Source organism: Lepidochelys kempii, chromosome 8, assembly GCF_965140265.1.
Source record: "Lepidochelys kempii isolate rLepKem1 chromosome 8, rLepKem1.hap2, whole genome shotgun sequence".
Classification (NCBI taxonomy): Eukaryota; Metazoa; Chordata; order Testudines; family Cheloniidae; genus Lepidochelys; species Lepidochelys kempii.
The window spans coordinates 103329502-103357167 of record NC_133263.1 but is presented as its reverse complement, the minus strand read 5'-3'; the positions used below and the strand labels follow the sequence as shown (position 1 = coordinate 103357167).

Below are 27666 nucleotides of genomic sequence, written 5' to 3'. Positions count from 1 at the left end.
CACCGTGCAGGCTGGAGCCCCCGTTTAAGGCTCGGGGGCAAGTGAATCGGCCAATGGGAGTTGGTGCTAGGGGCCAGCTGAGCGCCAGACAAAAGTTGGGCATCGTAGCTTGAATCTCCGCCGCCATGGAAGCCACAGCTAAGAATGTTGGGGAGGGGGCTGCAGTCACACGGGGACCAGGCAGGGAATCACCTTGGCGAGTTGAGTCCAGGTGGTGAAGTCGGCTTCCTGCTCCATCCTGATGTACATCACGTAGGTCTTGCCCTCAGTGTCGGGCAGGAAGGAGTCCTCGCACGGGTTCTTGCTGTGATCCAGAACCGCAGCCTCGCTGAAATGGGGCGCAGGGCTGGTGAGTGGGCAACCAAGGGCGCCCACCCACCCCCTGGCATGCGATACACATAGGGTCCCAGCCAATGCCGGAGAGGAAAGGCTAGGACCACATTAGGACCCATCTGTCCCTCCAATAGGAGGCATTAGATATATCCCTGTGAATCCCAAAGCACTGGCAGGCCCTGTTACAGCCCTGATCTTTCAGGGCATGGGACGCAGAACACACTTACCCCAGGAGCCGGTGAATTTCAATCTCGTAGGCGTCCTTCTTTAAGCTGCATGGGAAAGACAGAGCGTAAAGGGCCAGCGAATGAGGAGGGAGGTTCTGTGAGATGGGCCACATGCCACGGATGGACGGCCACACACTTCCTCTCCCAGCCAGGTCCAACGTCCCCAGCGTCGCAACAGGGGAGAACAGCGGGTGCCGGTGACGTGGTTCCTGCACCAAGCGTTCAGCCCCCTGGTGCTTTGGCTTAAGTGACATATGCCAGTGGGCATCTGATCCAATGCACCTTGTGTCACTCTCTGCTCGGCAGGATGGAAAGCTACTGGAGCAGCTGTGGGGCACGTCCGTTCAGAACGGAAGGGCCCTGGCAGAGCTACGCGCAGTGGGGAAGGGGGAGCTCGGAGCTGGAATAGGGAAGCTGCGGTGGGGTGGGATAGAATTAAGAGGTACAAGAGACCAAGCCCTTTATGGTGCAGCAGGCTCTGGGTGACCTCCAGTCGTTCCTTCGCAGTGGGCTGGCACTCACCTCTCCACGTTTTTGAGCTGCACATTCGGGATGGTGTTGAATTTGTGCTTCTTGAAATAGGCTTCCTGGGAACCAAGCGCAAAAAGGGACTCGTCAGAGGATCACCGCTCATCCAGCTCACCCGGCTCCATCCTTCAGAGCCAAGGCAACGCTCTGGCTCACGCCCCTTCCCCGACTGATGCGCCTCGCGAGCCCAGCGCAGAGGTCAGATAACAGCCCAAGGCAATGCCCAACGGGCAGCCTCTGCATCTCGGAGCAGGGAGGGGAGCCTGTCTACCTGCCCGCCCCCTCCCCACCCCCGCGGGAGACAGCACTCGGCATCACTCACGTGGAAGTAGCCGTTCATGTTGAGCCCCACGATGCCGAAGTGGTAGGAGCGCGAGACGTCGGGGATGATGCATTCCCGGCCTTTCCGCTGCTCCGGCATCCGCATCCACATGTCCCAGTCCCACAGCTGGAGAGGGGAGAGGATGCTGCTTTAGAGTGGGAATCTGGCTGCTGCACTGGGTGCTTGTCGCTGATCACGCTGTTCCTTAAAAAAGCCCCTTAGCCCCTGGAGATGGAAATACTTCTGTGCCAAAGACTCCCTCCCTGGACCTCCATGCCTCCGGGCATGTTATTGCAGGTTGCTCGTGGACACTGGATGCTGTACGCAGGCAGCCATTGGTTATGGCCAGAGCCCACACGGCACCCCCTGGTGTTGGTTATTGTAGGGCTTCTCAGACAGATTTCTGGCAGAGATGGACGTGTTTTTAGACAGAGCACTGGCTTTACCCAGGCTCTGCAGACAGCGGGGTCGGTAACCCCTCGGAGCTGGGGGCTCGGAACGTGGACGCCGTCCCTGTATCTAAAAACCTAAGAGCAACATGCGTCGCTTGCGGGTGCCCACAGCCCGGATGCTTCACGGCAGCTCCTCTGCTGGCTGCCCACCAAGATTCACAGCCCCTGCTCCCCCCATACCCGCAGCAATAGGGGTGCCAGGGCTCCTACCAGGCAGAGTGGAGGGCACTGACCTTCTCTGGGGTTGGCCATTTCGGCTCTAGTTCGTCCTTGTAGAGGCTTTTGCTCAGCACCCAGCCCAGGCCGGGCATGGTCTCGACGCGGTACAGGAGCGAGGGGTCCTCGGCTGTGTGTTCGTAGCCCTGCGGGGCCAGAGGGCAGCGTTCAGCGCGCCCTCGCCAGGATGCCGAAAGGGGGCCACGGGGACCCCGGGAGAGCAGGTACGCCAGGAGGAGGCGTTATTCCCAGCACAGGAAGGCCAGTGCCTCGCCCCTTCCTTTGGGTGGGGGTTTCCTCACCAGCCTCTGGAAGGGATTAGCACCTGCCTGCCCCACCCGCCCTGAAGCCCTTCACTTCCCCTCCCACCTTCACATACATCTCCCACCCCTGCCCTGAGCTCCCCAGGGTCAGTTCCGGGCCCCTCAATATCAGGGGGCCGACTGGGCGAGCTGAGAGGGTCTTCTCTAGCGGTGCATGCAGCCAGTGCACATTGGCCCCCAAACCGAGCGGCGTTGTGGCCTGGTGCCTGGGTGAAGGGGGCGGGGGGGAGGGGGATGTCGCAGCCCCACTCAAGTTTGGCCCGTCTGCTCTTCCGTCTCCATCTGTGGCGGGACGGATGAACCAAACCCCCAGGGGCCAGGTCGTAACGCCTAGGGTGGGCACAGGACGGTCTCGCTCTCCCACCCAGCGGGGGTGGAGCGTGGCGCAGACTCGGCGCTGGGGCCAGCAGCTGCAGCGGGGGCCATCTGGGATCTCCTCAGCTCACATGGTACGTCTCTGTACCGCGTGAAGCATTTCTGGGGCCCCCCCCAGCTGCCTTTGCAGAGGGAAGAGCGTGCTGCAAACGGAGCCGGAGGCAACAATCCCTGCCAGACGGGCGGCAGGAACCAGCGCCTGGAGGAGACGGAGCACAGAGACGCTGGACTGCATCGGAGCGGGTCTTGCTGTGGGGTTACAGAGGCAGGAGAAGTGAGTATCCATGAGCCTACCTGATCGTTCCAAGCCGAGATGCAGTACAGGCTGTCGTCCTCCTCCAGTAAATAGATCGACTGGCTCAGGAAGCTAGAAACAAGACAGATTACAGACAGGACTGGCCGCACTCCTGGGTGCCCAGCTCACCCTGGAAAAGGATTCTCTCCCACCCACTGCTATGAGACACAACACCTCGATCCTAAATAAGCCCCTCCGTCCTCCAGCTGGGCAGAGGAGGTAACAGACGCCTAGGAACCCCCAGTGCACCCATCCGTCATGGAGGCTCTTTGCTCAGACCCACTAGGCAGGCAGCTCCCACCCTCACAGCCAGAGAGGATGGTGGGGAGAAGTTAAGGCAGGGGCCAGAGGAGAGGGACAGTTGCCAGCCTCAGCGCAGGGCAAAATGTGGGTCAGCTGGGGCCAGAGGATGCTCAAAGCATTTTACTACCTGCGGGAAGTCACTTAAAGCAGCCTTTGACCCAGCGATCAGGGTTCAGCAAAGGAGATCAAAACGACAGTGGGCCAGATCCTCCACTGATTGTAAAATCAGTGTAGCCTTGCTGACTGCAATGGAACTACACGTGCTTACATCAGCGGAGGATCTGGCCCAAGTTGTTTCTAGTCCCTGTAGTAATTCCTCTGCCGGCACCGGCCCTCGACAGCTCCCAGAACCAGCCTCAAATGCTCATATATTAATTAAGCTTCCGGGCCCCGCTGTTAGGTAGGTACTGCAAGTAGCGAGCCCATTTTACAGACGGGCAAAACAGAGGCATGACAAATTCCAGTGATGTCCCCCCGTGAACTCCCAGTAAGTCAACAGAAGAGCCAGGAGTTCTAGCAGCACTGACCTCTCACCATCGAGGAAGCTGTCGAGCAGCTAAAACCCTAGGACGGATGGAGATTCTGACACATGCCCTCTTTGTAATCAGAGTTTGGTTGTGGATAATAGGGTCACCCCCATCCCAGCATCAGCAGGATGCTCCCACGTCTCCCGGGACCATCCTGCAGACCGTGGTGCACCAGTAGAGCGAAGAGCCACTCGTTTCTGGTCTGGCAAGACAGACGGATGTGGTTGGGCCTCCGAGACGACAAGGGAGCTGCAGGGCCAAGCAGAGGGCCTGATGTCAGCATGTTACAAGCCTCACCTGAAGAAGTCGATGGAGATGTCCAAGTCTTCTTCCAGCACTACAGCAAACTTGGCATCCTGGGAGAGAAACGAGAGACATCAGCAGGATGAAGGGGACTAAGGACAGACTAGAGACATCTCACAGCATCCCCTTGTCTACGCTACTCTCCGCGCTCGGCCCCAACAAGCCTCGCGGACGTGATTTGCACCAGGCCCGTCTCGACTCAAACCCAAAGTGGTGGTGCTTGGCCATGGATGCTATCTCACAGGCAGCCATTTTGCTTCTCAGAGGACTTTATTTCGCAGCCATCGCTCCCGTGAGACGGGCATAAGGGAAGTGGGTTCAGTGACACCAGGGAACTGCGGCGTTCCCAGCGCCAGCAGGAAGGCACCCAAGCTGCTGCCCTGAGTGGGTTTCCCTCCTTCTCCCCCGCCACGCTCCTGGATGCTGCGCCATGACGAGAATTTCTGCTCCTGTCAGCAGGCACTGCGGGCGTCGCTCTCCTGATGCGCAAGTGCCCAGCTCGTCCCCGAGTGGGTTCCCAGCGCTCATTATGGGGAGCGGAAGTGCCCGGCACTGAGAGCGGAGACGGTCAAGAGGAGCAGGGACTTGCTCACCGGGTGCAGGTTGAAGGTTGCAGTCAGACTGGCCTTGTAGTGCTGTGGGAAGAGACACGGGCGTTAGCAAACACCACCACCGAGGCGTCTATCCCCTCCAGACATCGATTAACGGTCGCTATCGGAGGGCGCCCCTGGGGGAAGCATGGATCCAGTCCATGTAAGAGTCTACTACTGCTGCCAGGTCCATGACCCACCCTTTCATTCAAGCAGTGGAAACTCCTGCTTTTATTGCTCTAGGTCAGGGGTGGCCAAACTGTGGCTCACAAACCCACGGTTACCATTGAAGTGTGGCTCGCGGAGCCCCCACGTTCCCCCCTCCCGCCCATTCTCCACCTACCAGACTTGGGAGGAGCTTGGGACCCCTGTCTTGCAGCAGAGTGGTAGGGTAGGGGCTTCTGCCCAGTGGGGCGGGGGGGGGGGGGGTCTCGGTGCTTCAGCAGGAGCAGGGCTGAAGCCCCGAGCCCTGGCAGGTGCGTCCTGGCTCTCAAACTTCTGAAGGTTGTCGTATGCGGCTCAAAGGATCAGTAAATTTGCCCCCCCCCCTCCCCGCCCTAGCTCCTAGATTCAAGCCCCACTACCGGTCTGTGTGGGAGGCACGGTGCACCAGGAAGAGGGGGGAGACTTTCCCCAAGTGGGGCCAGAGGGAAAAGTAGGAAGGGTCCCTCACCTGGGACACTCGGGCATTTTTAATGCTGATCGGAGTGTGCTGGATCCCTTTCAGGCCAAACAACTCCACCACGTCCATTGGCTCCTGGAAGAGAAAGACACGAAACTCACTCACCGCACAGGCCCCAGATCTGTCTACACCTCTACGCTCAGCCCCTTCTCTAGCGTGCAGGGTTGGCAAGCCTAGAGATGGGGCAAAGTCTCTGATGGCATCTGATGCTTCAGGCAAGTGTGGGAAACACCCCACAGTGGGCTTAACTGTGCAGTACTGCGCCATGGTGACCTAAGGAAACAGCAGGGCTGCCTGACCTCAGTGGATAATCAGCTTGTGCCCTGAAGCATGAGCATAGATAACCCCTGTAATGGTTAACCCAGCTTGTTTAACTGAAGTCCTGCTTTGAGCAGGGGGTTGGACTAGATGACCTCCTGAGGTCCCTTCCAACCCTGATATTCTGTGATAAGTGGCACATTAGCCATGCTCACTCATGCAGGTGTCTAATCCTTCTTCATGTGCATACTGTAAAGAATGGGGAGGTGGGGGGGGGTAGCACGTTCCATGGGTACACGCAACAGCTGTGTTTTATACACGTACACCAGAGAGAGGCTTCCTTTACGATCCGGCATGAAACCAGGTCACCTCTCCAGCTGACCAGTAATCCCATTAGAGAGCCCCTTAGTCATCCCAGGCTCTGTGCACCCAGAGTCTGGCCCCCCCTCTCCCCCGCCCGCAGCTCCCTATTGTAACCGGGGAAGGGAACTCGGATTGCATCAAGCACCAAGGGTTCATCCTCCCCCGGACACCCCAATAAAATGACAGCACGGGGCTCAGCATCTCCCGTTCCACTCACGAAAACAGGCCCAACGTTCATGCTGCGCCCTCATAGGCCAGGGAGCCGGCTTCCCGTTGCCATGGCAACGGGATGCATCCAGCATTATCTGCTCTCACTTACAGAGCATTAGTCACTGTGGCAAGTGTCTAAAAGAAGAGGATTCCTCCCCCCCCCCCCACAACTGGTTTAATTCACGTTCTTCCTCGCCAAGAAAGAGCTCTGCTCATCTCATTCCCTCACGCCGACACTAAATGGAGTGGTGCTGTATGGACAGGAGAGACAGAAACGCTGGGTCTGATGGAGGGGGGGAAAAAAAAAAGATAGTCACCCTTACCCTGCAGTACAGTCCAGACCCAGTAACGGTGCTTGCAATCAACGCCCACTAGACAGCATGTCCTAAGCCCCTTAGACTACTAGCCAGGTGCCAGCCTGGGAATTGCGGGGGAGGGATCTGGGTTCTGCTCCAGGCTCAGTCATGGTGTGACTTTGGGCAACCTCTGCACCTCGGGCACCCCCCGCCCAGCTGAACCACGGGGATATAATGCAAAGCGGAGTCACCAGCAAAGCACTTGGAGACCGAAAGAGGTGAAAAGTTCCACACAAGCATTCGGGTCATCTGGCTCTGTCCACAGCGAGGCCTCAGCTTACAGACAGGGGGAGAAGATGAGGTTTACAGGGAAAGGCCAACCGAAGGCAGGTTGTTTTAAGCGGCTGTGGGGGGGGGGGGGGGGTCTGACCACTGCCCCCCTCCTCCCCCCACTAATGCTAGGACTATGCAGTGTGACGGCTTCAAAAGTCACATCCAGCTGCAAGTCAGAGAGTTTAACCCAGGTTCCAAGCTTGAGACAGATTTGTGGGGCAGGGGTGTTTATTTTGGCTGTGGCGCATCTGGTCAAGCCTGGACTGGAAGGGGTCCGATGGACATAGGGGTGCTTGGTGGGGAACATGGAGCTGCATCCTACAATATGGGTTATGTATAGGAATCCTGAGGTCCGGGGGAGCAGAGTTTCAGCACTCCAAACACAAGGCCCGTGACTGAAAGCCATTAAGGCTAAACAGGTCTAACTTCCAGACAATGGAGCAGCCATCATGGGGGCTTCTCCTTACCTGGCCTGGCCGGTCAAGTGGGAAAAAACAGTTGGAGAGAAATGGAAGATTGCACCCCTGGCCGTGTAAGCTGCAAGCTGTAAGTGGCTGGAGCTGTGATCACGCTGCAAAACGACAGCGCTTGGACCAAAGTCTCTGTGGGACTGGGGCTCTGACCCACGCTCTCAGCAGGTTGCTAGGCCCCGGGTCCTGTGCGTGGACAGAAGTGGGGCTTGGGCTCAAACCTGAGTCAGTCTAGGATCAGCGGGCAGCGTAGACGGACCTGGACAGATGGTAAGTGGGGTCTGGCTTATGCAGGGAGGAGAGGATTTTGAGAAATGGGTTTCCCTGGGGAGGGAATCACTCTCTGGAAGGCAAACGGAGACCAGGCTGCCTCCCAAGAACTTTTGGGCTTGCCAAGAGAACATGCTGGGTCCATTCGGTTCCTCTAACTGGTGGGAAGCCTGTCTAACTGAACTCGTAGCGAAGCCTAAGGTCAGATGGGTCTAGACGAGCCTGGCAGCTGACTGCTGTTTTAAAGTCACTGCCTCCAATGCTTCGCTCCATTTGCTAAATAAACCCACTTGATTTCAGAAGGCTGCAGGTGACCGCCGGTCGCAGGATCTCAGAGGGAAGGAGCACGAGGGAACAGGCAGGCCTGGGAATCAGTGGGGCTGGGTGACTAACTGATTCTGTGGGTCACTGACCAGTCAAAACCCAAAACAAAAAGAGGCAGTTTGGGCCGACCTGAGTCTCAACTTTTTCAGAGTTTTCAGGGAAGCAAAAAGAGTTGGCAAAAAATTTGATTCAAACAAAACAGTCAGTTTTCAGGCATTTTTAAAGGGTTAGATTAATGGGGGAGGTGAGCAGATACAAATTCCCCCTCGGGAACAGGGATTTGAATCCAGATCTTCCCTTTTCCAGGTAAGCGTTCAAACCACCAAGCCATCAGCTACCCTGAGGTGGGGCTCTTAAATTCTGATCAAACTATACAGTGGAGCAAGGACCTGAGTCTAGGCTTCCACTTCTCAGGCGAGTGCCCACCCACTGGGGGAGGACTGCCGCACTGCCACCTCCTTCTCCACGGAAAGGTCCTCGCAAATCTACCGTGAGCCAGGGTTTGGGGCTGAAACTTGTTCAGTGAGTTCATGTCAAATTCGACCCAAAGTCGCGAACAGTTCCACATCCAAGGACACTTGTGTTCGTCAGTGAATAAAGGATTCATCCAAAAAGGTTTTGCTTTCGTACAAGGTGGGGTGTCGTACCCAGGTCTTGGTCTAAGAGTGGGAGAACTGTGAAATTCTACCCCAGGACAAGATCTCATGGCCGCTGTCCACGTAAAACAGACTGGCCATGGTGAAGTCCCTAGTGGAATTTCTCGCTGTTTTCCCAACTCGGAAACTGGGAGAAAGATCTGCACGTTAGAGGGCACGCTGGGTTCTCTTTCACGCCCCGAAGCTCTGCGACAATCATGGGGCGCCCCCACATCAGTCCACCCCTGAACAGCCCCTCTCCCCCCTGGACACTTGACGCCAGACAGCACCATTCAGTTGGTTTATTTCAGCAGGAGTGGGAGGGGGGCTGCAGACAGGGGTCGGTCAGAATGTGGACTCCAGCGGGTACCGACACCTCTTGCCCCCTCTGGTCTAGCCCCACAGCCTCAGGGCATTTTAAAGATGCAGAAAATAACTCAAGAGCATCAAGAGCCCCAATCACTGACTAGGACCCTGCCGCGCTAGGTGCTGTACAAAACCCAGAACAAATATGTGGCCCATTCCCCAGAGAGCTTCTGATCTAAGCCTGAGACAAGAGATGATGGCCAGCGTGACACACAGCCGTCTCAACACGCCAGCAGCCTAACCGTCGTCAAAACGAAGACTCCCAATGGGAAACAGACCAACGAAATTGCTCTGTCCCAGTGAGCCGAGCGGGAATTTCAGAGCCTAGTGAGGAGCCCGCCCCAGGAGCTGCCCTGGCGGGTGGGCAGAGAGGGGACAAGGACAACAGCAGCTGCCCCCTCCCGCATGTTCAGAGACGGTGTGAGAAGCCCCCCTTCCCCACCGCAGGGGGAGATCTTACCTCATAATATCCATCAATAAAGACCGTGATCATCTGGGGGTTGACCCCTTGAGCTGACAGCAGGGACCGCAGCATCCTGGGGGCCAGGAGAGGAGAGAGTGAAAATGGGTTTGCTTGAAAGTCTGGAGTCTCTTTAACAGACTGAACGCCATGGTAACGGGGAGGGGGGGTGCCATGCAAGAGCCTTGCACAAGTGTCTTCTCGCTCAGATGGAGGGGGAAGCGGGCCCTCTCAGACCCCAGGGTCAGGCCCCTGCTCTCTTTCCTGGGAGTGTCCAGCCCTCCTGCAGAGGGGCACCGGGTGAGAGACGGGCACCTGGCGACATGCTGAGCCAGTGCTGAAACTTGTGCAACAGAGGAAGGAGACGGTTCAACACTCAAGTGAGGCCTAGATCCCTTGGGTGGGGGGTGGTGAGGTCCTTGCAAACCCAGACATTGCCCCATACTCCCTTCCCATGGCGAAGCTGGGAGGGTAACGCCTATCATCACTCAGAGTTGGCCAGCAGGGATGGAGAAAAATCCCTTGAGGACTACACAACACACTAACCTGCCCCCAGGGCAAAGCCACCCACCCGTGGGGCATTCCTGCTCCCGCAGCATTTTGTGGCTGGGCTACTCACGAGTTGGCCTCTAGGAAGACACCCTTGAAGCATTCTGGGAAAGCAAAGGAGACTAGCGGGCGACTCCTCCGGCTAATGACATCAGAGAGCGGGATCCCCAAGAAGAACGGGAGTGCCTGCATTGCCCGGGTTATTCAGAGCCAGGACTGGGTACAGAAGCAGGGCTGTTCCCAGTGCTCCATCTGCACTGGCTGGAGATGGAGTGATCTCATGGGGCTTCCCCAGCTTGGCTTTCTATGGACCCTGCAAGAGAGATCCAATGCTTTCCCCGGGACATCCCTCCACAGCCCATGCAACGTCCCGCCAAGCACTCACCTGTACAGGTAATTGGGTCTGTTCCCTGCAATGACAGCCACAGGCACATTAAAGACTTTATTGTCCTTGAGCTGGAAGAGAAAAATGTTTGTGATAAGGGCTTTGGGAAGCCACTAGGAGCCATCCGCCCAGCCCCGGGCCCCGACAGCCCTGAGAGGAACCAGTGACGTCTGCAAGGTTTACGAGCCCTGCCCACAGCGAGGGGATCTCATGGGAGTCAATTCACCACCCAGCTTCCCTCCCCTTAGGGGCCGGGCTTTATTTCAAGAGAGGGGACAGCACTGTTCTCATCCAGCCTTGAAACAGAGCAGAGACCCTTTGCCCACAAGGAGAACCCTGGTGCAAGGATGATGGCCTCATTCAGTCCATCTTAGACACCTTCAGATGCCCTCCTGCCCCACCACGGCAGGCTGGGATCCAGGCAGGGCAGGGCTGGGCCCGGTCAGTACTTGGCTGCGGGACAGCTAAAGAATCCTGGGGCTGCAGGGGGGAGGAAAAAAAAAAAAATCGCATGGTGATTGTTTCGGCAAGGTTCTCTCTTCAGGACTGATCCCAGGCCTCGGCCTGGCCTGAGAGGAATGCCAGGTGACTGGAGATGCCAGCTGTCAGGTAAGAGATGCCACAGGGGTCCTGCCCGCTTGCTGCCATTCGGACCCAAGAGCACTTTTTGCTAGACCGTAACAGAGCCCTAGTCCAGAAGGGAGTGCCAGACCAGGAGGTCATCACTGACCACCACCTGGCCACCCCACACCAAGCCCGACAGTTACAGCCCTCAGGAGGCTGGACTGAGGTGTGCCACGGGCAGGGAACAGAAGAGACGGCAGTGTCAGGAATGCTCCAGGCCCCTGCCACGGCAGGGAATGGACGTAGCGAGATCTACCCTGGTGTGTACGAACCCTCGTGCCCTAGCTACTCTACCACAGTCGTCCCTGGCCGTTTCAGAGAGACACTGCAGCATCCTTCCCTTCCCTTCCCACAGCCAGGTGCATTCGGGGAGCCCGCTGGAGGTGGCATGCCGCGCAGAAGCAGGCCGACGTGATTTCAGCGGGAGCCCTCTGTGCTCCGTCTATCCCGAAGCCTCCTGCAGACGTTATGCCAGGGGAGGGCCACGCACCGCTCCATGCTCAGCTGGCGGCAAGGGCTTCCCGCTCCCCTTCCTCCGCTCGCGCTTGGAGGGGAAGACGACCGCTGGCCGTTGCGCACTCACGGGATCAGGGTTGAACTCGATGGGCGTGGGGTCTTTGCAGCTGCAGACGCTGCCGTAACCTTCCACCTTGGTGCAGAACCTCCACCGGCGGCGGTTCAGCTCCGTGTCGGGCCAGCGGCACTCGGCATCTGCGGGGGAACGGGAGACTAGCCGAGTTCAGACCACTGCTCGGGGCGGGAGGGGAGAAAGCCGGCAGCTCACCCCTTTGTGCCAGGGCACAGCCCTGCTGCCCTGGCATATCACTGCCCCCGCCTGCAGCCTCAGCTGTCGTGCCATGGCTTACTGCCGTTGGTGGCCACCTGGGCTGAGCGGATGCCTTCGCAGAAGTGCAGCCAGCCTCTGTCCGCTGCCCTGGGTGGGCACCCAGGCTCAAACCCTACAGGGGCACAGAAAGCCCTGGCAGCTGGATGAGCGCAGAAGGAATGGGAGCTCTGAACGGCATGGTCCAGAGAGATTTCTTCCAACTTCTATTTTAAGACCCACCCTAGGCATTCACAAACAATCCCTTGGAAGCAGGAAAAGGAAACCCACTCCTTTATCTCCTCCCCTCCTCCTGGCAGAAGCATGCTGGTTTGTTATTGTAGGGTTGCTAAGAAAATAAAAGAGCAAGCAACGGATTTACAACAGAAGCACCAATTCCGTTTTAACGCCCAGTCCTGTATTAATGAGGTCGGCGGCTTTAAAAAGGAAGAAAAAAAAAAACCAACCCCAAACAAACCACCACTTCCTAGCCCCCAGAAACGGCCCTGTCAGAACAATGCAGCCTGAAGTCAGCTCCCATCACCTCCCAGTGCAAATTCCTCACCGAGGGGCTTGCACACAGCTCTGCCTCACCCTCCCAGAAGAATACCATCCCTGAGATATGGCAGCACAGGTTTGAGAGAGAGAACCCAAACCTCCCCATGCCCTCCACAAGGCCTCACAGTGCTGGCATCTGATTACTTGTAGGCCAGCAGCACCTCCAGGCCACAGCTGAGCTCAGAACTCCATTGCGCTAGGCGCTGTACGGCCATCGTGAGAGCCAGCACCTGCCCCACAGAGCTTACAAAGTGGGGGGCACAGAAGGGCGAGTGGACGTACACAGTATCAGAGCCAGGAACAGAATCGAGATCTGAGCCGAGAGCCCCATCCACTAGGCCACACTGCCCCTCCTCCCCAATCATTTCTCATCTCCATGGGGCCAGATTTACAGCAGAATCTGGTTTCCCACCCCCCGCCAACCCCTCTCAACCCCGCCCTCCCACCCGCCCCCACTGAGAATGGGGGTTGATCTCTTCTTGAGAGGGGTTCTCCAGCTGCAGGTGCTGAGGCAGAGCCAGGGTCTCCCCGCAGCGTCCGTCTCTCTCCTGCAGCCCTCACCTCTTATCCAAGCGAGGCGTGCGATGGGGCGCCCACCCACCCAGCGGCTCTCTGCCCCGGTCTGGAGGAGCCCCCCCCCCCCCCCCAATTCACCTACCTTCCACGGAGGTCAGCTGGACTTCGGTCTTCAGCAAGACGGGGTCCCCCCATGTGGAGAGCGCCGGAGACTTGGAATGCTTCTCGCCATACACCTCGCCTGAGGGGTGGACGTGCAGTCAGACCCAGGGTGCTGCCGAACGGCACTCAGATACCCAACCATGCCCGTCCCCCTGGCCGCTGTACAGAGCCAGCCAGAACCCACGTCATCACCGAGAGACCAGCTGGTACCTCCTACCCTCCAACAATGACAGGTGCTTGAGAAGGAGACGTGTCTCCCTCCCCCCAACACTCAACCTGCACCCAGGGCGCAGGCCCCCATGGCCAAAAGACGTCAACTCTGCTCGGACACCGCAGGGTAAGGACGGGGTTTGTGGGATTACCCCCCGTGCCCCCACTCACTGAGGGGATGCCATTTCCATCCAGTTAGCCAGAGTCCATCCCTTCTGTCTCCCCTCCCGTCTGGCCCCGGCCGGAGCAGGGCTCTCACCTCCTTTCTTCCCCACAAAGCTCCACGTGTCCCTCCAGCTGAGGGACGAGGCGACCTGGCTTCCCAAGCTCTTCAGGAGGCTCTTTGCCGAGTCTTTAAGGTGGAAGGAGCCTTCGTCCTGGAACGGAGCAAAACACATCGTGAGGTGGCATCTTCCCCTGCTCTGAATCGGCAGCATCCATCTCCCACTGCAGCCAGCAGGGTGGTCTTCCCATCGTCCCCCCTCTAAATCCCACTGGAGGCTCAGCCCCAGAGAGCCACGTTTCGGAGCTGGCGGTTGGAAGGCCTCTTCCACTCACTCCCCCCAGCAGAGCTCGCTGATGCGCACCGGCTGCAGGGCGATTCACCCCCCTGCGAATTGAGGGCGCTAAGCAGACCCACAGGGAAGGTCAGAGCAGCCATGCGTTTCCGACTCAGGATCACTGCCCTTGCAAAGATCAGACAGAAAGAAAGACGTTGCCTCTTGGTCACAACGGATAGTAAGTTGCATGAGGATTAAAAAAAAGTTTATCTTAATTCCTCTGGGGAACGTATCTTCCAAGCTATTTCCCACCAGAGACAGGCAATGCCGCATGCAAGTGTCAGTCAGAAATCAGGAAATGGAACAGTTTAAATAGAAAGGCACAGGGAGTTTTGGACGTAGAGCGTTTCAGAGAAGCTGTAGCTGAAGGACGCTTTATAGGACAGAAAATGCACAAACCCCCAAGAGTGACAGAAAACAATGGGGGAGGAAGACACCCATCCAGATGCTCTTCCCACTCATGCTGGTGGGAGACAGGAGTAACCCCATTCTGCTCAACAGCGGTACCCTGCGGTCACATTTAAGTGTTTTCAAACAAACACCCTTTTGCTTTTTCAAAGGGTGTGGGGGGGGAAGACGGGGCTATCTGAAAACTCGTGCACGATCCTCCTTCAAAATTCCCCTTTGCCAGGATGCCTACAAAAAAACTTGACAACGGTTCGACTGCTGGTGTGCTGAGACCACTGCCGGTCAGGCTGACCAATACGGCCACAGTTTCCTTGGGCTTCCCTGTCCGTCTATATTCATTTGATGCCTCGTCTTATACTTAGATTGTAAACTCCTTGGGGGCAGGCACTCATTTTTTTCTGCGTTTGTATCGCGCACAGCAGAGTGGGGTCCTGGCCTGTGATTGGGGCTCCTAGGTGTTACTGTAATAAATAAGGTACGGATTCCCTGGCATTCCCATCATATAAATAATGAGCTGGAGGAGAATGGGGCTCACTGTCTGACACGTGTGTTAGAACGTTCATGAGACAACAGGGAAGCAGAACCAGCCTGGGCCTTGCTAGAGCTTGATCCGCGTCAGTGACGTGATCTGCAGTCTCCCTCGGTGTCAGACCCACCTACCTTAATAGAGAAGATCAGGATGCGGCCACGAGCGATCATGTTGAGGAAGAGGACCATGGCTTCGTCTTCATGGGGTGAGTAGGTGTCAAACACCCTCTTGGCCATCACGTGACCCTGCAGATGTTCAAACACATGGCACACCCTGCATGATGCACGTACACCAGGCCCCCGGACACGAGCACCACCCAAAACTCCTCACTGGAGGAAATTCAGGAAGGACAAATGCCAAGTATTCCACTTAGGAAGGCCCAATCAATTGCACATGTACGAACTGGGAAAATGACTGCCTAGGAAAGAGTACTGTAGAAAGGGATCTGGGGGTTGTAGTGGATCACAAGCTAAATATATGAGTCAACAGTGTAACCCTATTGCCAAAAAAAAAAAAAAAAAAAAGCACAAACATCATTCTGGGATGTATTAGCAGGACTGTTGTAAGCAAGACAAGAGAAGTAATTCTTCCGTTCTACTCCATGCTGATTAGGCTTCACCAGGAGTATTGTGTCCAGTTCTGGGGGCCACATTTCAGGAAAGATGTGGACAAACTGGAGAACGTCCAGAGAAGAGCAACAAAAATGATAAAAGGTCTAGAAAACGACCTATGAGGGAAGATTGATAAAACTGGATTTGTTTAGTCTGGAGAAGAGAAGACTGAGAGGGGACATGATAACAGTTTTCAAGTACATAAAAGGTTATTACAAGGAGGAGAGAAAAAAATTTCTTATCAACCTCTGAGGCTAGGACAAGAAGCAGTGGGTTTAAATTGCAGCAAGGGCGGTGCAGGTTGGACATTAGGAAAAACTTCCTGTCAGGGTAGTTAAGCAGTAGAACAAATTGCCTAGGGAGGTTGTGGAATCTCCATCATTGGAGATTTTTAAGAACAGGTTGGACAAACACCTGTCAGGGATGGGCTAGTTATTATGTTTGTCCTGCTTTGAGCACAGGGGACCGGACTAGATGACCTCTCGAGGTCCCTTTCTGTCCTACGATTCACCAACCTTTCACCAGCTGTAAGGGTGAGCGACAGGGGATGGGGGAGGAGTGAGTTTGGGGGTGGAGCCTCAGGGGAAGAGGGGGGATGGGGCCATGGTTTGGGTGCAGGTAGCCCCCCCCCCCCCTTTTAGGAACCTTCCATTGCCCCTGCATCCTGGCACTCTGGAAAGCCAAAATTAGAGTTAAGTCTGCACTACATGAGCCAAAGCCCATCAACGCCAATGGAATGACTCCCACTGAAGTCCGTGGCCCCACCTCCAACTACTTCCAACCAGGGCTTTCCCAAGGCATTTCCTTTGAGGCTGCAACTTCCCCAGGCCAAGGCACCCAGCTCCCGGGGCTGAAGCATCCGGCTCACACACGGGTTCATCTGTTGCCAGATATTCCAAGGCAGCTCCACTTTTGTGAGCTGGGTTAGCAAGGGAGAAACCCACCCAGTGCTTTTGTACCATTGTAAGAGAAGGGGTTCAGAGATTTCTCTTTGGCCTGGAGAAATGCAAGACTGGCTTACGCATGTAGCTAGCCCTCATCGAGGAACAGTGTCACTGGGCAGGAATGCCAGACAGCCCTGCCCGAACACATGCAGGGACAATCGGTGCGATTTACCGTAGCCTGATTTAACACAATGATGTGGATCCCTCTGCCCTGCTCTCGAGCGTCATCTTCCAAGACCTGCGGGAGGGAGAAACGTTGTTACAATCCACCAGGCCTCCCCAATTCTTTCCCAGGAACTCCTCCACCCCAGTGGTGGCAGCTGGGTTTGTCACACAGCTGCTCCTACAGCGGGAGAATTCACTAAACTTCAAATTCTAGCCCCTTCGCTGGTTTCTCCAATTCGCGGCAGTGGGCCACCTGCTACCACTGTACTCAGCACAAGCCATCCTCAGAAGAAAGAAAGAGAGGGTGGAGAATTAGACGCTAAGCCTTAGTCTGATCCTAGCTCATTGAGTCAATAGGAGCTTTACCGTTGACTTCAATGGCAGCAGAAGTAGGCTTACACTCAAGCCATTCAATTGTTGAGCATGGCAAAGGCCTGAGCTGCATTCTGCTCGGACGAGGAACTGAAGCTCTTCCTGGAGCTCAAGGTCTGGGTGACGGAGATCAGGTCTGTTCTGGTTCCACCCAAGCCAGTTCTCCCGCCCTCGGCTCACGTGGGTAACCTGCAGCCTCCTGTACCAGCCACTCACCGTCGTCCCGTCCACAGCCACGTAGACCTTCGACCGGCTGGAGTACACCTCGATGTCCAAGACCTTCCTGGTGCTGGTGGGGCGGCGCAGGCTCTCCAGATGCTGCACACCTTCATCTAAGGAGAGAGGGGTGCCCGAAGACTCAGTCCTACCTGCCTAGTTGTGGCTCAGTGCAACGAGGACCAGCGGGTTCCCCTCAGTGGATGGGGGAGATTCCCAACCTATCACCACAACACGTGCTTTCTTGCCACTCCCAGCTGGCTGCAGCATCTCTCTTTACAGATCTGGTGGGATGTTCCAAAACATCCTTCCACCAAGCCCAGCTGACATGGCCCCTGGTGCTTGAGGGACCAGGTGGCAAAGCTTGAGGACCTCCAGCTCTTTAATTACTCCTGATGAGGGAGAAGGGGAGGAAGTGCCAGCCTCACCTACCACCTGGCCTTTCCCAGTTGGGGTGTCAGTCCAGCCCTGGGTGGACAGAAGTCCATGTCTCCAGAACCACTGTGGCTGGCAGTCTGAACAGAGCAGTCAAGGCCGGATAAGGTGGCCATGGACGCATTCCCAGAATGCCAGACTTTCCAGTACTTCTGGGAATAGCGTGGGCCCACCCCTGCTGGCATGACCTTGCTTGCGTGGTGCGTACAATGTCACACTGCACAGAGAATGCAATTTGGAACAGCACGCCACTCCACCCTCTATCTGGTTTAGTTTCAACACTGGATGGGGGACAAACCACCCAAAAGAGAGGGCTATCCGGTCTAAAGCCGGATGAACGGCCTAGCAAAGGATGGAGCAGACCTAGAATGACCTATTATCTCTAGCAGCATGCAGAGGGTTCATTCAACGTCATGGCTGGGCCTGGTCAAAAGTTTTCCATCAAAAATTGTCTTTCCAGCAGATAAACGGGGGTTTCGGTTACACAATTTCCCTCCTCCTCCCCTCACAAAAAGGGTTGCTTTCTGGAAAAGATTTCAATGCTTCCCTCAAAACCACCAAAATCCTGAAAGCTGAAATATTTCAGTTTTGACATATTGCCCTAGTACCTCATGGGAGTTGTAGTCCTGTTTCCTCTCATCCCCATTCTCTTCTATGGGCTGGGCTCTCTAGACAAACTTGATGTCTAGTTGGCAGCCGGTATCAAGCAGAGTGCCCCAGGGGTCAGTCCTGGGGCTGGTTTTGTTCAGCATCTTCATTAAATGATCTGGCTGATGGGATGGATCACACCCTCAGCAAGTTCACGGATGACACTAAACTGCAGGGGGTGGGTGGGTGGGGTAGATAGGCTGGAGGGTAGGGATTCCCAAACTGGCGGATTGGGTCAAAAGAAATCTGATGAGGTTCAACAAAGACAAGTGCAGAGTCCTGCACTTAGGACAGAAGAATCCCATGCACCGCTACAGACTAGGGACCGAATGGCTCGGCAGCAGTTCTGCAGAAAAGGACCTGGGGATTACAATGGATGAAGCTGAATATGAGTCAGCAGTGTGCCCTTGTTCCCAATAAGGCTAACAGTAGTTAGCTGCATTAGTAGGAGCAGTGCCATCAGATCGAGGGAAGTGATTATTCCCCTCTATTCGGCACTGGTGAGGCCACATCTGGAGTGTTGCATCCGGTTCTGGGCCCCCTACTACAGAAAGGATGTGGACAAATTGGAGAGAGTCCAGCAGAGGGCATTGAAAATAATTAGGGGTCTGGGGCACAGGACTTACGAGGAGAGGCTGAGGGAACTAGATTCTTTAGTCTGCAGAAGAGAAGAGTGAGGGGGGATTTGATAGCAGCCTTCAACTACCTGGAGGGGGTTTCCAAAGAGGATGGAGCTTGACTGTTCTCAGTGGTGGCAGATGCCAGATCAAGCAGTAAGGGTCTCAAGTTGCAATGGGGGAGGTCTAGGTTGGATATTAGGAAAAACTATTTCACTAGGAGGGTGGTGAAGCACTGGAATGGGTTGCCTAGGGAGGTGGTGGAATCACCATCCTTAGAGGTTTTGAAGGCCTGGCCTGACAAAGCCCTGGCTGGGATGATTTAGTTGGGGATTGGTCCTGCTTTGAGCAGGGGGTTGGACGAGATGACCTTCTGAGGTCTCTTCCAACCCTAATCTTCTTTGATTCTATGAAACTACATCTCCCAGGATGTACCAGGTCAGGGGACTCCCCATGATGCAATCGCTGCCCTTCACCATGAGGTACGACCATGGTGCACCATGGGAGATGTAGTCCCACAAGAAGCCTAGCCTATACAGTAGAAGAGTAAGCGCACATGGCACCTGAAATACAACTCCCATAAGGCACCACGGCAGCATTTCCAACTAAAAATATTTTTGGTTTAGATTTTGTTTGCCAAACAAAGTGGACATTTTTCCCCCCATGGAAAGTTTTGACAAAGCCTGTTTTCTAACCAGCTCTGGTTACGGTACGGCCGCATGCATTGGCAAGGTAGCATGGGAATGCGTCAACTGCTGCCGCCTTGACCCAGGCCCCTCAGACTCACCATAGTCTTGGGCAGACTCCTCCTCCCCCTCGCTGGCAGCTCTTCTAGTGTCCAAGATCAGCTTAATATTCACAATCACAGTCACAAGCAGAAAGAGGATGGCACCCATCTGTAAGGCAAAAAGTTCTGGGTCAGTTACACGCCGCACAACAACGTGTTAGGATAAACCACAATATGATCCTCACAGAGGATCTCAGATAGCCATAGTTTTCCCTAGCACACAGAAGAAAGGGTGGTCCAGTGGCTAGGGTGTTTGTGTAGAACTTGAAACACCCAGGTTCAATTCCCAGTTCTGCCACACTCTTCCTGTATGATTTGGGCTAGTCACTTAGCCTTGCCGTGTCTCAGTTTCCCCACCTGTACCATGGGGATAACACCCCTGCCTCACAGGGGTGCGTGAGGAGGGGAAAAATCAACCACATTAGAATAGTGCAAACGTCAGGAGATTCAGAATTACACCTCTGACAGAAACCTTAACTCCCCCTGCATTACGATCTGGGCGCATGAATCGCTGCAGAGATGAGCGCAGTCAGAGGTCTAGGGGAAAGAGAGAAGAGCAGTATTTTATTTCCTCTGCCTGCCTGGAGACAGCAATGCAGTCACCTCCATGACACTGAACGCTGCAGAGAACGTCACATGGCCCAGCTGCCTGTGATGCTATCGTAATGAAAGAGCCCATCGTAAGGCAGACCTACGAGGAGACAGAGGTCTCTCCTGGAACTTCAGGGGTGAGCTTCCTGTATCAATTGCCTTCCCTACTCCAATGCAATCCTCCCCCAGTGACCTTTGGGCTGAGGACACAGCAGGAGACAGAAATGACCTTTCAGGGCTGAAACTGAGACAGAAAGGGTGACCAGTCCCCTAACCACAGGGACTGGGGCTCTGGCGATCCGAGTTCAAATCCTGGTGTTGCCATGCTCCCTGCGTGACCTCGGACAAGTCGTAGAACGACTCTCACCATGTTAGTGTCCCTCCCGTCTGTAAAAGGAGGCGGATACCCCTCATTTGGGGTAGGGACGGGTTTAGATGCCAGGGGGGCTATACACATAGTTTGAGTCACAAAAGCTGGAAGTCACTAAAGTAGCTGATCACATTCCCACTGGAAGCAATACTCCCATCCTCAAAGCCATGGGAAAGAACAACAAACAAGAGACAAGGCTCCTTTACTCTGCTACATACTCTGGTGCCCGGCCTGCCGGCTTTAGCTCTAGTTAATACTCAGAGAGCCTTCCACCAAAGCAGCCGGCACCAGATTATTTATGACTGCAAGGTTGGAAACTGACCAATGGAGAATGCCACTTGCTCACTGGGCACCGAATACGTCTATCACACACTCAGCAGATGGGGGGGCAAGTCCACTGAGCCACATGGCCTCAGACCAGCCTGAAGTTTTGTTATTGTCTACCGCCACTTGACTTCTATTAGCAACTGCCTCATTATACCAGTGGAGCTGTGTCTAGGAGCCAGGCTATGGGGAAAGACAGCAGATAAAAAACAAGAGCCGATTAGTTGGTTAAGCCTGTTGGAGAGGAGCAATCCAGCAAGAGAAAGCCACCCTCCCAGCTACCCCTTCTGCTCCAGCTTGTCATTGAAGCACCCAGAGTTTTTCCTCTCGCTGGTGGTAGCCAGAGTAGGCAAGAGCAGGCTGGTTCCAGGGAGCTCGCTGCACAGTGTGCCAGCCCAGATTTTGTTACTGACGCCAACAGCGTCGTTACATTGGTACTGAAGAGCCTTCAGATAGCACCAGGGTCTTATACAGCTCTGCACAGAAACACGTTCCCTTCTTGTGAAGGCTCACACGCACACACAGCACAGAGCACAGAGCGGGCTCTGATATAGGCCACATGGGCTGGGAGGATGCCACTCTCCTGCGGAGCGGCTGCGAGGCTACCTAGACTAGCGGCCATGCAGCAAGATAGAAGGCGCATCCATGGGTTTGAATGACTGGATTTCCATTGCAATGCCCATCGAGCTAGAATATCAATCCCAAGGGCTACGGGCTGCTGATTACATTCATCAGGACAGCCTAAAGGTGTGCTGCTTTTGGACAGGAGGGACAGACACAGGAGCAGATCCTGCCCGACACAGGGGTAAAGGGCTTGTTTAACAGAAGAGCAGTGCCACCAAATCAAGGTCAACAATGCACAGGTAACAGGATGGGGAAGGGGATGCAGAGCGAGCAGCCAGCACAGGCTCCGTGGCTCTCTGACATGGGAGCAATACCATCAGTTTCCACGCACCCCACTGCGAAAGTGCTTCTTAAAAAGGTCCCACCCTTGTCCAATACAAATCAGAACCCGACTGGTTCACACCTGGCCATTTGCTTTATCTACAAACTGAAGCAGCTGTAAAGCTTGCCACATCCCATATACTGAGGAGCTATTAGACTCCCAGGCCCCCTGTTTGGGTTGTTTATTAGCCAGGGCTTATCAATAGAAGCTATAAATATCCTTAGCTGGTGGTGGCAGTAGGAGCAGCTAAGGCATCGACTCAGGAGATCTGGGTTCTGTCCCTCACTCCACCACTGACTCACTGGGTGATCTCAGACAAGTCACTTCTTTTCTCTCTTCCTGTTTCACCATCTGAAAAATGGGGCCACGCCAACAGCACTAAGGGCTGGCAAAGCTTAATTGTCTATGGAGGTTTTTCAGCAGCGCCCATCACAGCAGTACTCAAGCCCCGATCAGGCCACGTCAATGTACAAAGCATAGATCATAACAGATTCTTCTCTTCACCTCTCACCAAGTTTTAGTTCATCAGAGTTACAGTTTTGCTTTGAGATCCTCAAATGGAAGCTGACAGGCAAGTCAAGTGACTTAATTCTTGAGTAACAGGTTAATACCCCCTTTAAATTTTCCCACCCTGGCACAGGCTCATTCCCTTCACCCCTCGCCCACCACTCTCCCACAGCTAGGTCCCGAGTCTCGGTAGGACGCACACCAGGCTGGCCAGCAAGCTGCGGAACTGTGCGGCTTTCCACAGCTGCTTCTGAAGCAGCCGCCCAATGCCTCCGGCATGTCCATCCCCATCAGCTGGTCACTTCCAAAGAGACTCAACCAGATCTTCAGCTGGGGTCAAACTGGCTTCAATAGAGCAACACCAGCTGACACCAGCTGAGAATCTGACCTTCAGCTTTCTGGAGTGCACACACACACGTGCACTTGCCAGCGCTTTATTACAGGGCCTCTAAACTATTTGCTTCTGCACACGCAGAGGCAGGACGGTCTAGGGGTTACAGCCCTGGCCTAGGACTTGGGAGTCCCTGCTCTGCCACAGATTCTCTGTGTGACCCTGGGCTTAGCCTTTCAACATCCCCATTGTACAGACGGCGTCACAGCACTTTCTTAGAAAGCGAGAACGGCCAGACTGGGTCAGAGCAATGGTCCACCTAGCCCAGGATCCAGTCTTCCGACAGTGGCCAATGCCAGGTGCTTCAGAGGGAATGAACAGAACAGGCAGTCATCAAGTCATCCATCCTCTGTGGTCCACTCCCAGCATCTGCCAGTCATAGACTGGGGGCACCCACATCATGGGGTTGCATCTCTGACCATCTTGACTAATAGCCATTGATGGATCTATGCTCCATGAATGTATCTAATTCTTTTATTTAGAGGTTTGGCCTTCACAACATCCCCTGGCAAGGAGTTCCACAGGTTGCTTATGTGTTATGTGAAGTAATACTTCCTTTGGTGTGTTGTAAACCTGCTGCCTATTAATTTCATTGGCTGACCTCTGGTTCTTGTGTTATTCACTCCCTCACGTAACACTTCCCTATTCACGTTCCCCACACCAGTCATGATTTTATAGACCTCTATCATATCCCCTCCCGCATAGTCGTCTCTTTTCCAAGCTGAGACGTCCCAGTCATTTTAATCTCTCCTCATCTGGAAGTTGTTCCATCCCTTAATCATTTTTGTTGCCTCTCTCTGTACCTTTTCTAATTCTAACTTATCTTTTTTGACATGGGACCATCTGGAACTGCACACAGTATTAAAGATGTGGGCATACCATGGATTTATACAGCGGCATGATGATATTTACTGTTTTATTACCGATCCCTTTCCTAATGGTTCCTAACATGGTTACCGTTTTCGACTGCCGCTGCACATTGAGTGGATGTTTTCCGACACTATCCACAGTGACTCCAAGCTCTCTTTCCTGAGCAGTAGCAGCTAATTTAGATCCCATCATTTTGTGTGTACACTTGGGATTCCCCTCCCCCCTGCAATGTGCATTACCAGGATGTCGTGAGGACATATACAGTAATTGCAAGATGCTCAGAAACTGTGGCGATGGGGCAGCTCCTGAGATAGACTGACAAATAAATCAAAACCATGTTCCGCTAGGAGCGAAGAAAGAGCTACCCACTCCCCCTGCAGCACGGAGAACGAGAGCATCTCTCTTGGTAGCGCACAGGGATCACACAACAAAAAATGGACTGGCTCTAGTTTCCCTGGCCAAGATCACAGTGGAGAAGCCATTAGTCGAAGCCTCGCAAGGATTTCCCTTTCCCCCTGGATGCCAAACCCAGAGCTAGAGTTCAAAACTAGGCCCCAAGCAAGCCCACCCTCCTCTCCTGGAAATGCTCTTTAACAGTTGTTGAGCTGTGCTTGTTCCAGTAATAAACAACATCTAACCACTGGTGAAGTCCATAAAAAAACCCTTTGTCTGCGGAAGAAAAATCTTTAACTGGCTGCAGGCACTTGCTGTAGCTAAAGGAGGGTCAGACTCATTCCATTCTGCATTTTAAGAGTACAATGTAATTCAGGTGGCTTCTGACTGGACAAGTTATTCTCTTCCACCATGTTAGGTCACAGGGGCTGCAGCCGCTTCCACCAACACAGAGACTCCATAATCCATGGGCTTTGCAAGTTTATCTTCTTTAATCCCATAGGCAGGATTCGCATTACTCCAGAGAACTCACCTGGCATAGCCGCCTGATGGCTCTCTGATTCATCAGCTTGTACTTCCAGGCGAGGTACCAGCTCCGGTTTTTCCGCGGGACAAACTGTTTGGCTGGAGCGTTGGGTTTCCACTCATCCATTATCACGGGGCGAGGAGGATGGGTGAGGGGAGCAGCCTGGGGCAGCTGTCAGGATCTGGTAGGCTCCGGTCCCATTCCTTCGAGGGTCCCTGCTGCGACAGGATCAGCAGGTGCAGAAGACCTGTGGTTGAACCAGGAAGGGATAACCTCTTCCACCCACTCCCGGCCTGACACTGGGCAGGGAAGGAAAAGAAGAGGACGTGCAGGTGCTCTGGATCAGAGTGACCCTTAGGGCAGGGAGTTAGCTGCAGGGCAGACAGATGTCACCCCGAGCCAACGTCAGTGCAAAAATCAGCCCCTAGCACAATCAGGAGTGATAATTTGCTAGCAGTGTGAGCATCCCCACCCACTATTTCTGGGCTGAGAGGCAGGTGTCGTGATCCGCGACGCTTGGCTCAAGGGGTTGCCAGGAGCTCTGTCCCTGGGCCACCGGTTACAACCTGGCAGAGGCTGGTAGCCACCAAGAGCCATTTACTGACCTGCGTGGAGTGAGCTGGTGGCTTCAGTCCAGTTCCTAATGGAACAGGTGTCTGCAGCAGGGACAGCAGCATTGGCATGCTGCGCAGCGGGAAACCCAGCTCTGCTCTCACCCCACACTGCCCCAGACCCTGGTCCCCGCTCATTAGCTAGGGGGTGAGGGCACTCTCCTGCCGTCCCGCCCCGCGCTGTTCCAGGGGCTCCCTGAGAACGCCAGGGAAGCAGCCACACTAAGCCAGGGGAGTCTGTAAACCCACCGGGGTGCCATGCACACTAGACAGGATCGGGGGGAGGGGGGCACAGAAACCCCCAAATCCCAGCTCCCCTTCCCACGACTTGCCCCGCACGCCCAACGGGAGTGCTCCAGCCGCAAGGTCACGGCCGTGCGCTGTAATATTGGGGGGGCAGGGGGGGCCCGGGGCAGGGCGCCTGGCAGGCAGGCTGAAGCATCTCTGTGGGGCCTGGGCCCAGAGAAGGTGGAGGGAAGGGGAGTTTTAAACGCTAAGCGAGTTAGGCCGGGGGTGGGGGGGGGTAGGAGACCAGCTCTGGGGGGGGATCCACTAGCAGAGCCCCCCTATGCTGGAGGGCTGGGGCGGGGGGGGCAATTGGGGAGGGCCTTCCCCCGCCCCCTTGGTTCAGCCGCCGGCGCACCTGTCCCGACGGAAGCGGCACCCGGCTTTGCAACAGTGTTGCCGGCGGGCCGGGCGGCCCCGGGGCCGGGCCGGCGGGTTACGGGCTCTCCCGGCTCTGCAGCGCCCGGGGGAAGCGCCCCGCCGGCGGCCCCTTGCAGCCGGGGCCCCCTCCTGGCGGGGGCGGGCGCTGGGCTCCGCGGAGCAGCAGCAGCAGCAGCCGCCGCCCCCGGTCGCGGAGCAGCAGCGGCGGCGGCTCGGGGGAGGCTGGACTCGGCGCGCCCGCCTGCTTCCGGCGCGGGCCGCGCAGCCAGCAGCCTGCTCTTAAAGGGGAAAAGCTGGCGGACAAGGGAGGGGAGCCGGGCCGGGGGGTCCACTCCGGAGCCGGCGGCAGCTTCCCACGTGGCGTCAGGTGCCCCCCGTCCACACACACCCACTCTCTGGGGAGGGCTTTGCAGCGCCCCGGGGGGACGGGGGGTCTGTGCTCTGCTGGGAGGCCGCCGCTCGGGCCCCTGGGCAGGGCAGGCGGGCCAGGAGGCGCAGAGCGGGGCCAGGAGGCGCAGAGCGGGGCCAGGAGGCGCAGAGCGGGGCCAGGAGGCTGGCGGCTCACTAACACGGCTGTTCCTCTGAAACCTGTCATTATGCAAGGCACTGCATTTAGCCGTATGGAGTGGAAATCTATCAACTGCATGAAGAAACTTGTACTGCTGCAGTTTCCACGGTAAACATCTGATGAAGTGAGCTGTAGCTCACGAAAGCTCATGCTCAAATAAATTGGTTAGTCTCTAAGGTGCCACAAGTACTCCTTTTCTTTCTCCTTGCGCAGTGGCTGAGCCCGGAGGCCAGCGGGACCCCCCCCCCCCGAGCCAGGAGGAAAAGGACGGTGCCAGCTGGGGCTGCTCCCCGGGAGGCAGTCGGCCTCATCGAGCGGTGCGTCCTGAGCCCTGTACTGCCCGCGGAGATTTCCCTGAAGGTCGGGAATGCTTTGCGTTCCGGCCACAGCCATCGTCCAAGGCCCTGCCGGTACGGAAGTCGCATGATAACCCTATTTATTGTTTTATTAGCAGATGAGGCAAACTGAAGGGCAGAGGTAGCGAGTGATCCCCCGAAGCTCACCCAGCAAGTCAGAGGAGGCCTTCAGCAGTGTTGCTAAGTCTTGGGATGTTGTTGTTGGTTTTTTTCCCCATGAATCTGGAGATATTGGGAGGAGGGGTTCTTCAAGCCCCAGCTCTGGAGTCATGTGAGTTAGTGAGCCAGCTCAGTTTTCATTTAAGAAAATAAAGTTTCTGTCTCTTGTGGTTGCAGAATAAAGCTGGAAAAAGTGAACTGAGGGCATGCTAAGGGCTCGGAAACCACAAGGCAAAAAGTACCCAACCTTTTAAATAAACATGATTTTAAAGCAAATATTAGGATTTTTTTTGGGGGGGGAGGGTTTGACTCACGATTTTTGAATGATTGCGGCTTGCAGTGTTCCCACGTCCTCTTCCGTCTTCTCTCTCAAGCAGGAAAGTCAAATCTATTTTAGATTTTTCTGCAGTGCCCACGTATGTGGTAACAAAGCACAGTGAGATTGACTGCAAGTAATTATTTGTATCACTAGAGGCCCCCAACTGAGATCAGAGCCCCATTGCATTAGGTGCTGTATATTCACATAGGTTAGGAACTAAGAGGAAAGGGATAGAGAATAAAACAGAAAATATCATAACACCACTATACAAATCCACGGCACGCCCGCTCCTTGAATACTGTGTGCTGTTCTGGTCACCCCGTCTCAAAAAAGATATTGGAAAAGGTACAGAGAAGAGCAATGAAAAAGATGAGGGGTATGGAACAGCTTCCATATGAGGAGAGATTAAAAAGAGTGGGATTGTTCCCTTTAGAAAAGAGATGACTGGGGGGGGATAGGACAGAGGTCTGTAAAACGATGAGTGGTGTG

The 27666-nt window shown here is 55.2% G+C and overlaps 1 protein-coding gene and 1 long non-coding RNA gene across 5 annotated transcripts in view; one reads left to right on the top strand and one right to left on the bottom strand.

The window, feature by feature from the left end:
- Nucleotides 1-26245, bottom strand: part of POMGNT1 (protein O-linked mannose N-acetylglucosaminyltransferase 1 (beta 1,2-)) — a 30796-nt gene extending 4551 nt beyond the window's left edge. Inside the window, exons 1-20 of one of the 2 annotated variants that reach the window (XM_073357835.1) lie at nt 25753-26245; nt 24505-24745; nt 19581-19689; nt 17094-17209; nt 16513-16578; nt 14917-15030; nt 13548-13665; nt 13059-13157; nt 11603-11748; nt 10396-10466; nt 9462-9537; nt 5468-5551; nt 4798-4839; nt 4199-4257; nt 3071-3143; nt 2096-2224; nt 1411-1536; nt 1083-1147; nt 561-605; nt 193-328 (exon numbers count right to left, since the gene is read on the bottom strand). In XM_073357835.1, the coding sequence (XP_073213936.1) occupies nt 193-328; nt 561-605; nt 1083-1147; nt 1411-1536; nt 2096-2224; nt 3071-3143; nt 4199-4257; nt 4798-4839; nt 5468-5551; nt 9462-9537; nt 10396-10466; nt 11603-11748; nt 13059-13157; nt 13548-13665; nt 14917-15030; nt 16513-16578; nt 17094-17209; nt 19581-19689; nt 24505-24624 (1794 nt within the window). In that variant the 5' untranslated portion in view covers nt 24625-24745; nt 25753-26245. The remainder of the gene's footprint in view (nt 1-192; nt 329-560; nt 606-1082; nt 1148-1410; nt 1537-2095; nt 2225-3070; nt 3144-4198; nt 4258-4797; nt 4840-5467; nt 5552-9461; nt 9538-10395; nt 10467-11602; nt 11749-13058; nt 13158-13547; nt 13666-14916; nt 15031-16512; nt 16579-17093; nt 17210-19580; nt 19690-24504; nt 24746-25752) is intronic. The other variant, XM_073357836.1, reaches the window with a different exon arrangement.
- Nucleotides 25768-27119, top strand: LOC140916335 (uncharacterized). 3 transcript variants are annotated; one of them, XR_012160505.1, is made up of 3 exons: nt 25768-26451; nt 26557-26753; nt 27036-27119. It is a non-coding gene; the product is annotated as an uncharacterized lncRNA (long non-coding RNA). The 3 variants fall into 3 exon arrangements; XR_012160506.1 differs by having other exon boundaries at nt 26557-26660; nt 26798-27113; XR_012160504.1 differs by lacking the exon at nt 27036-27119 and having other exon boundaries at nt 25768-26287; nt 26328-26451.
- The last annotated feature ends 547 nt before the right edge of the window (nt 27120-27666 follow it).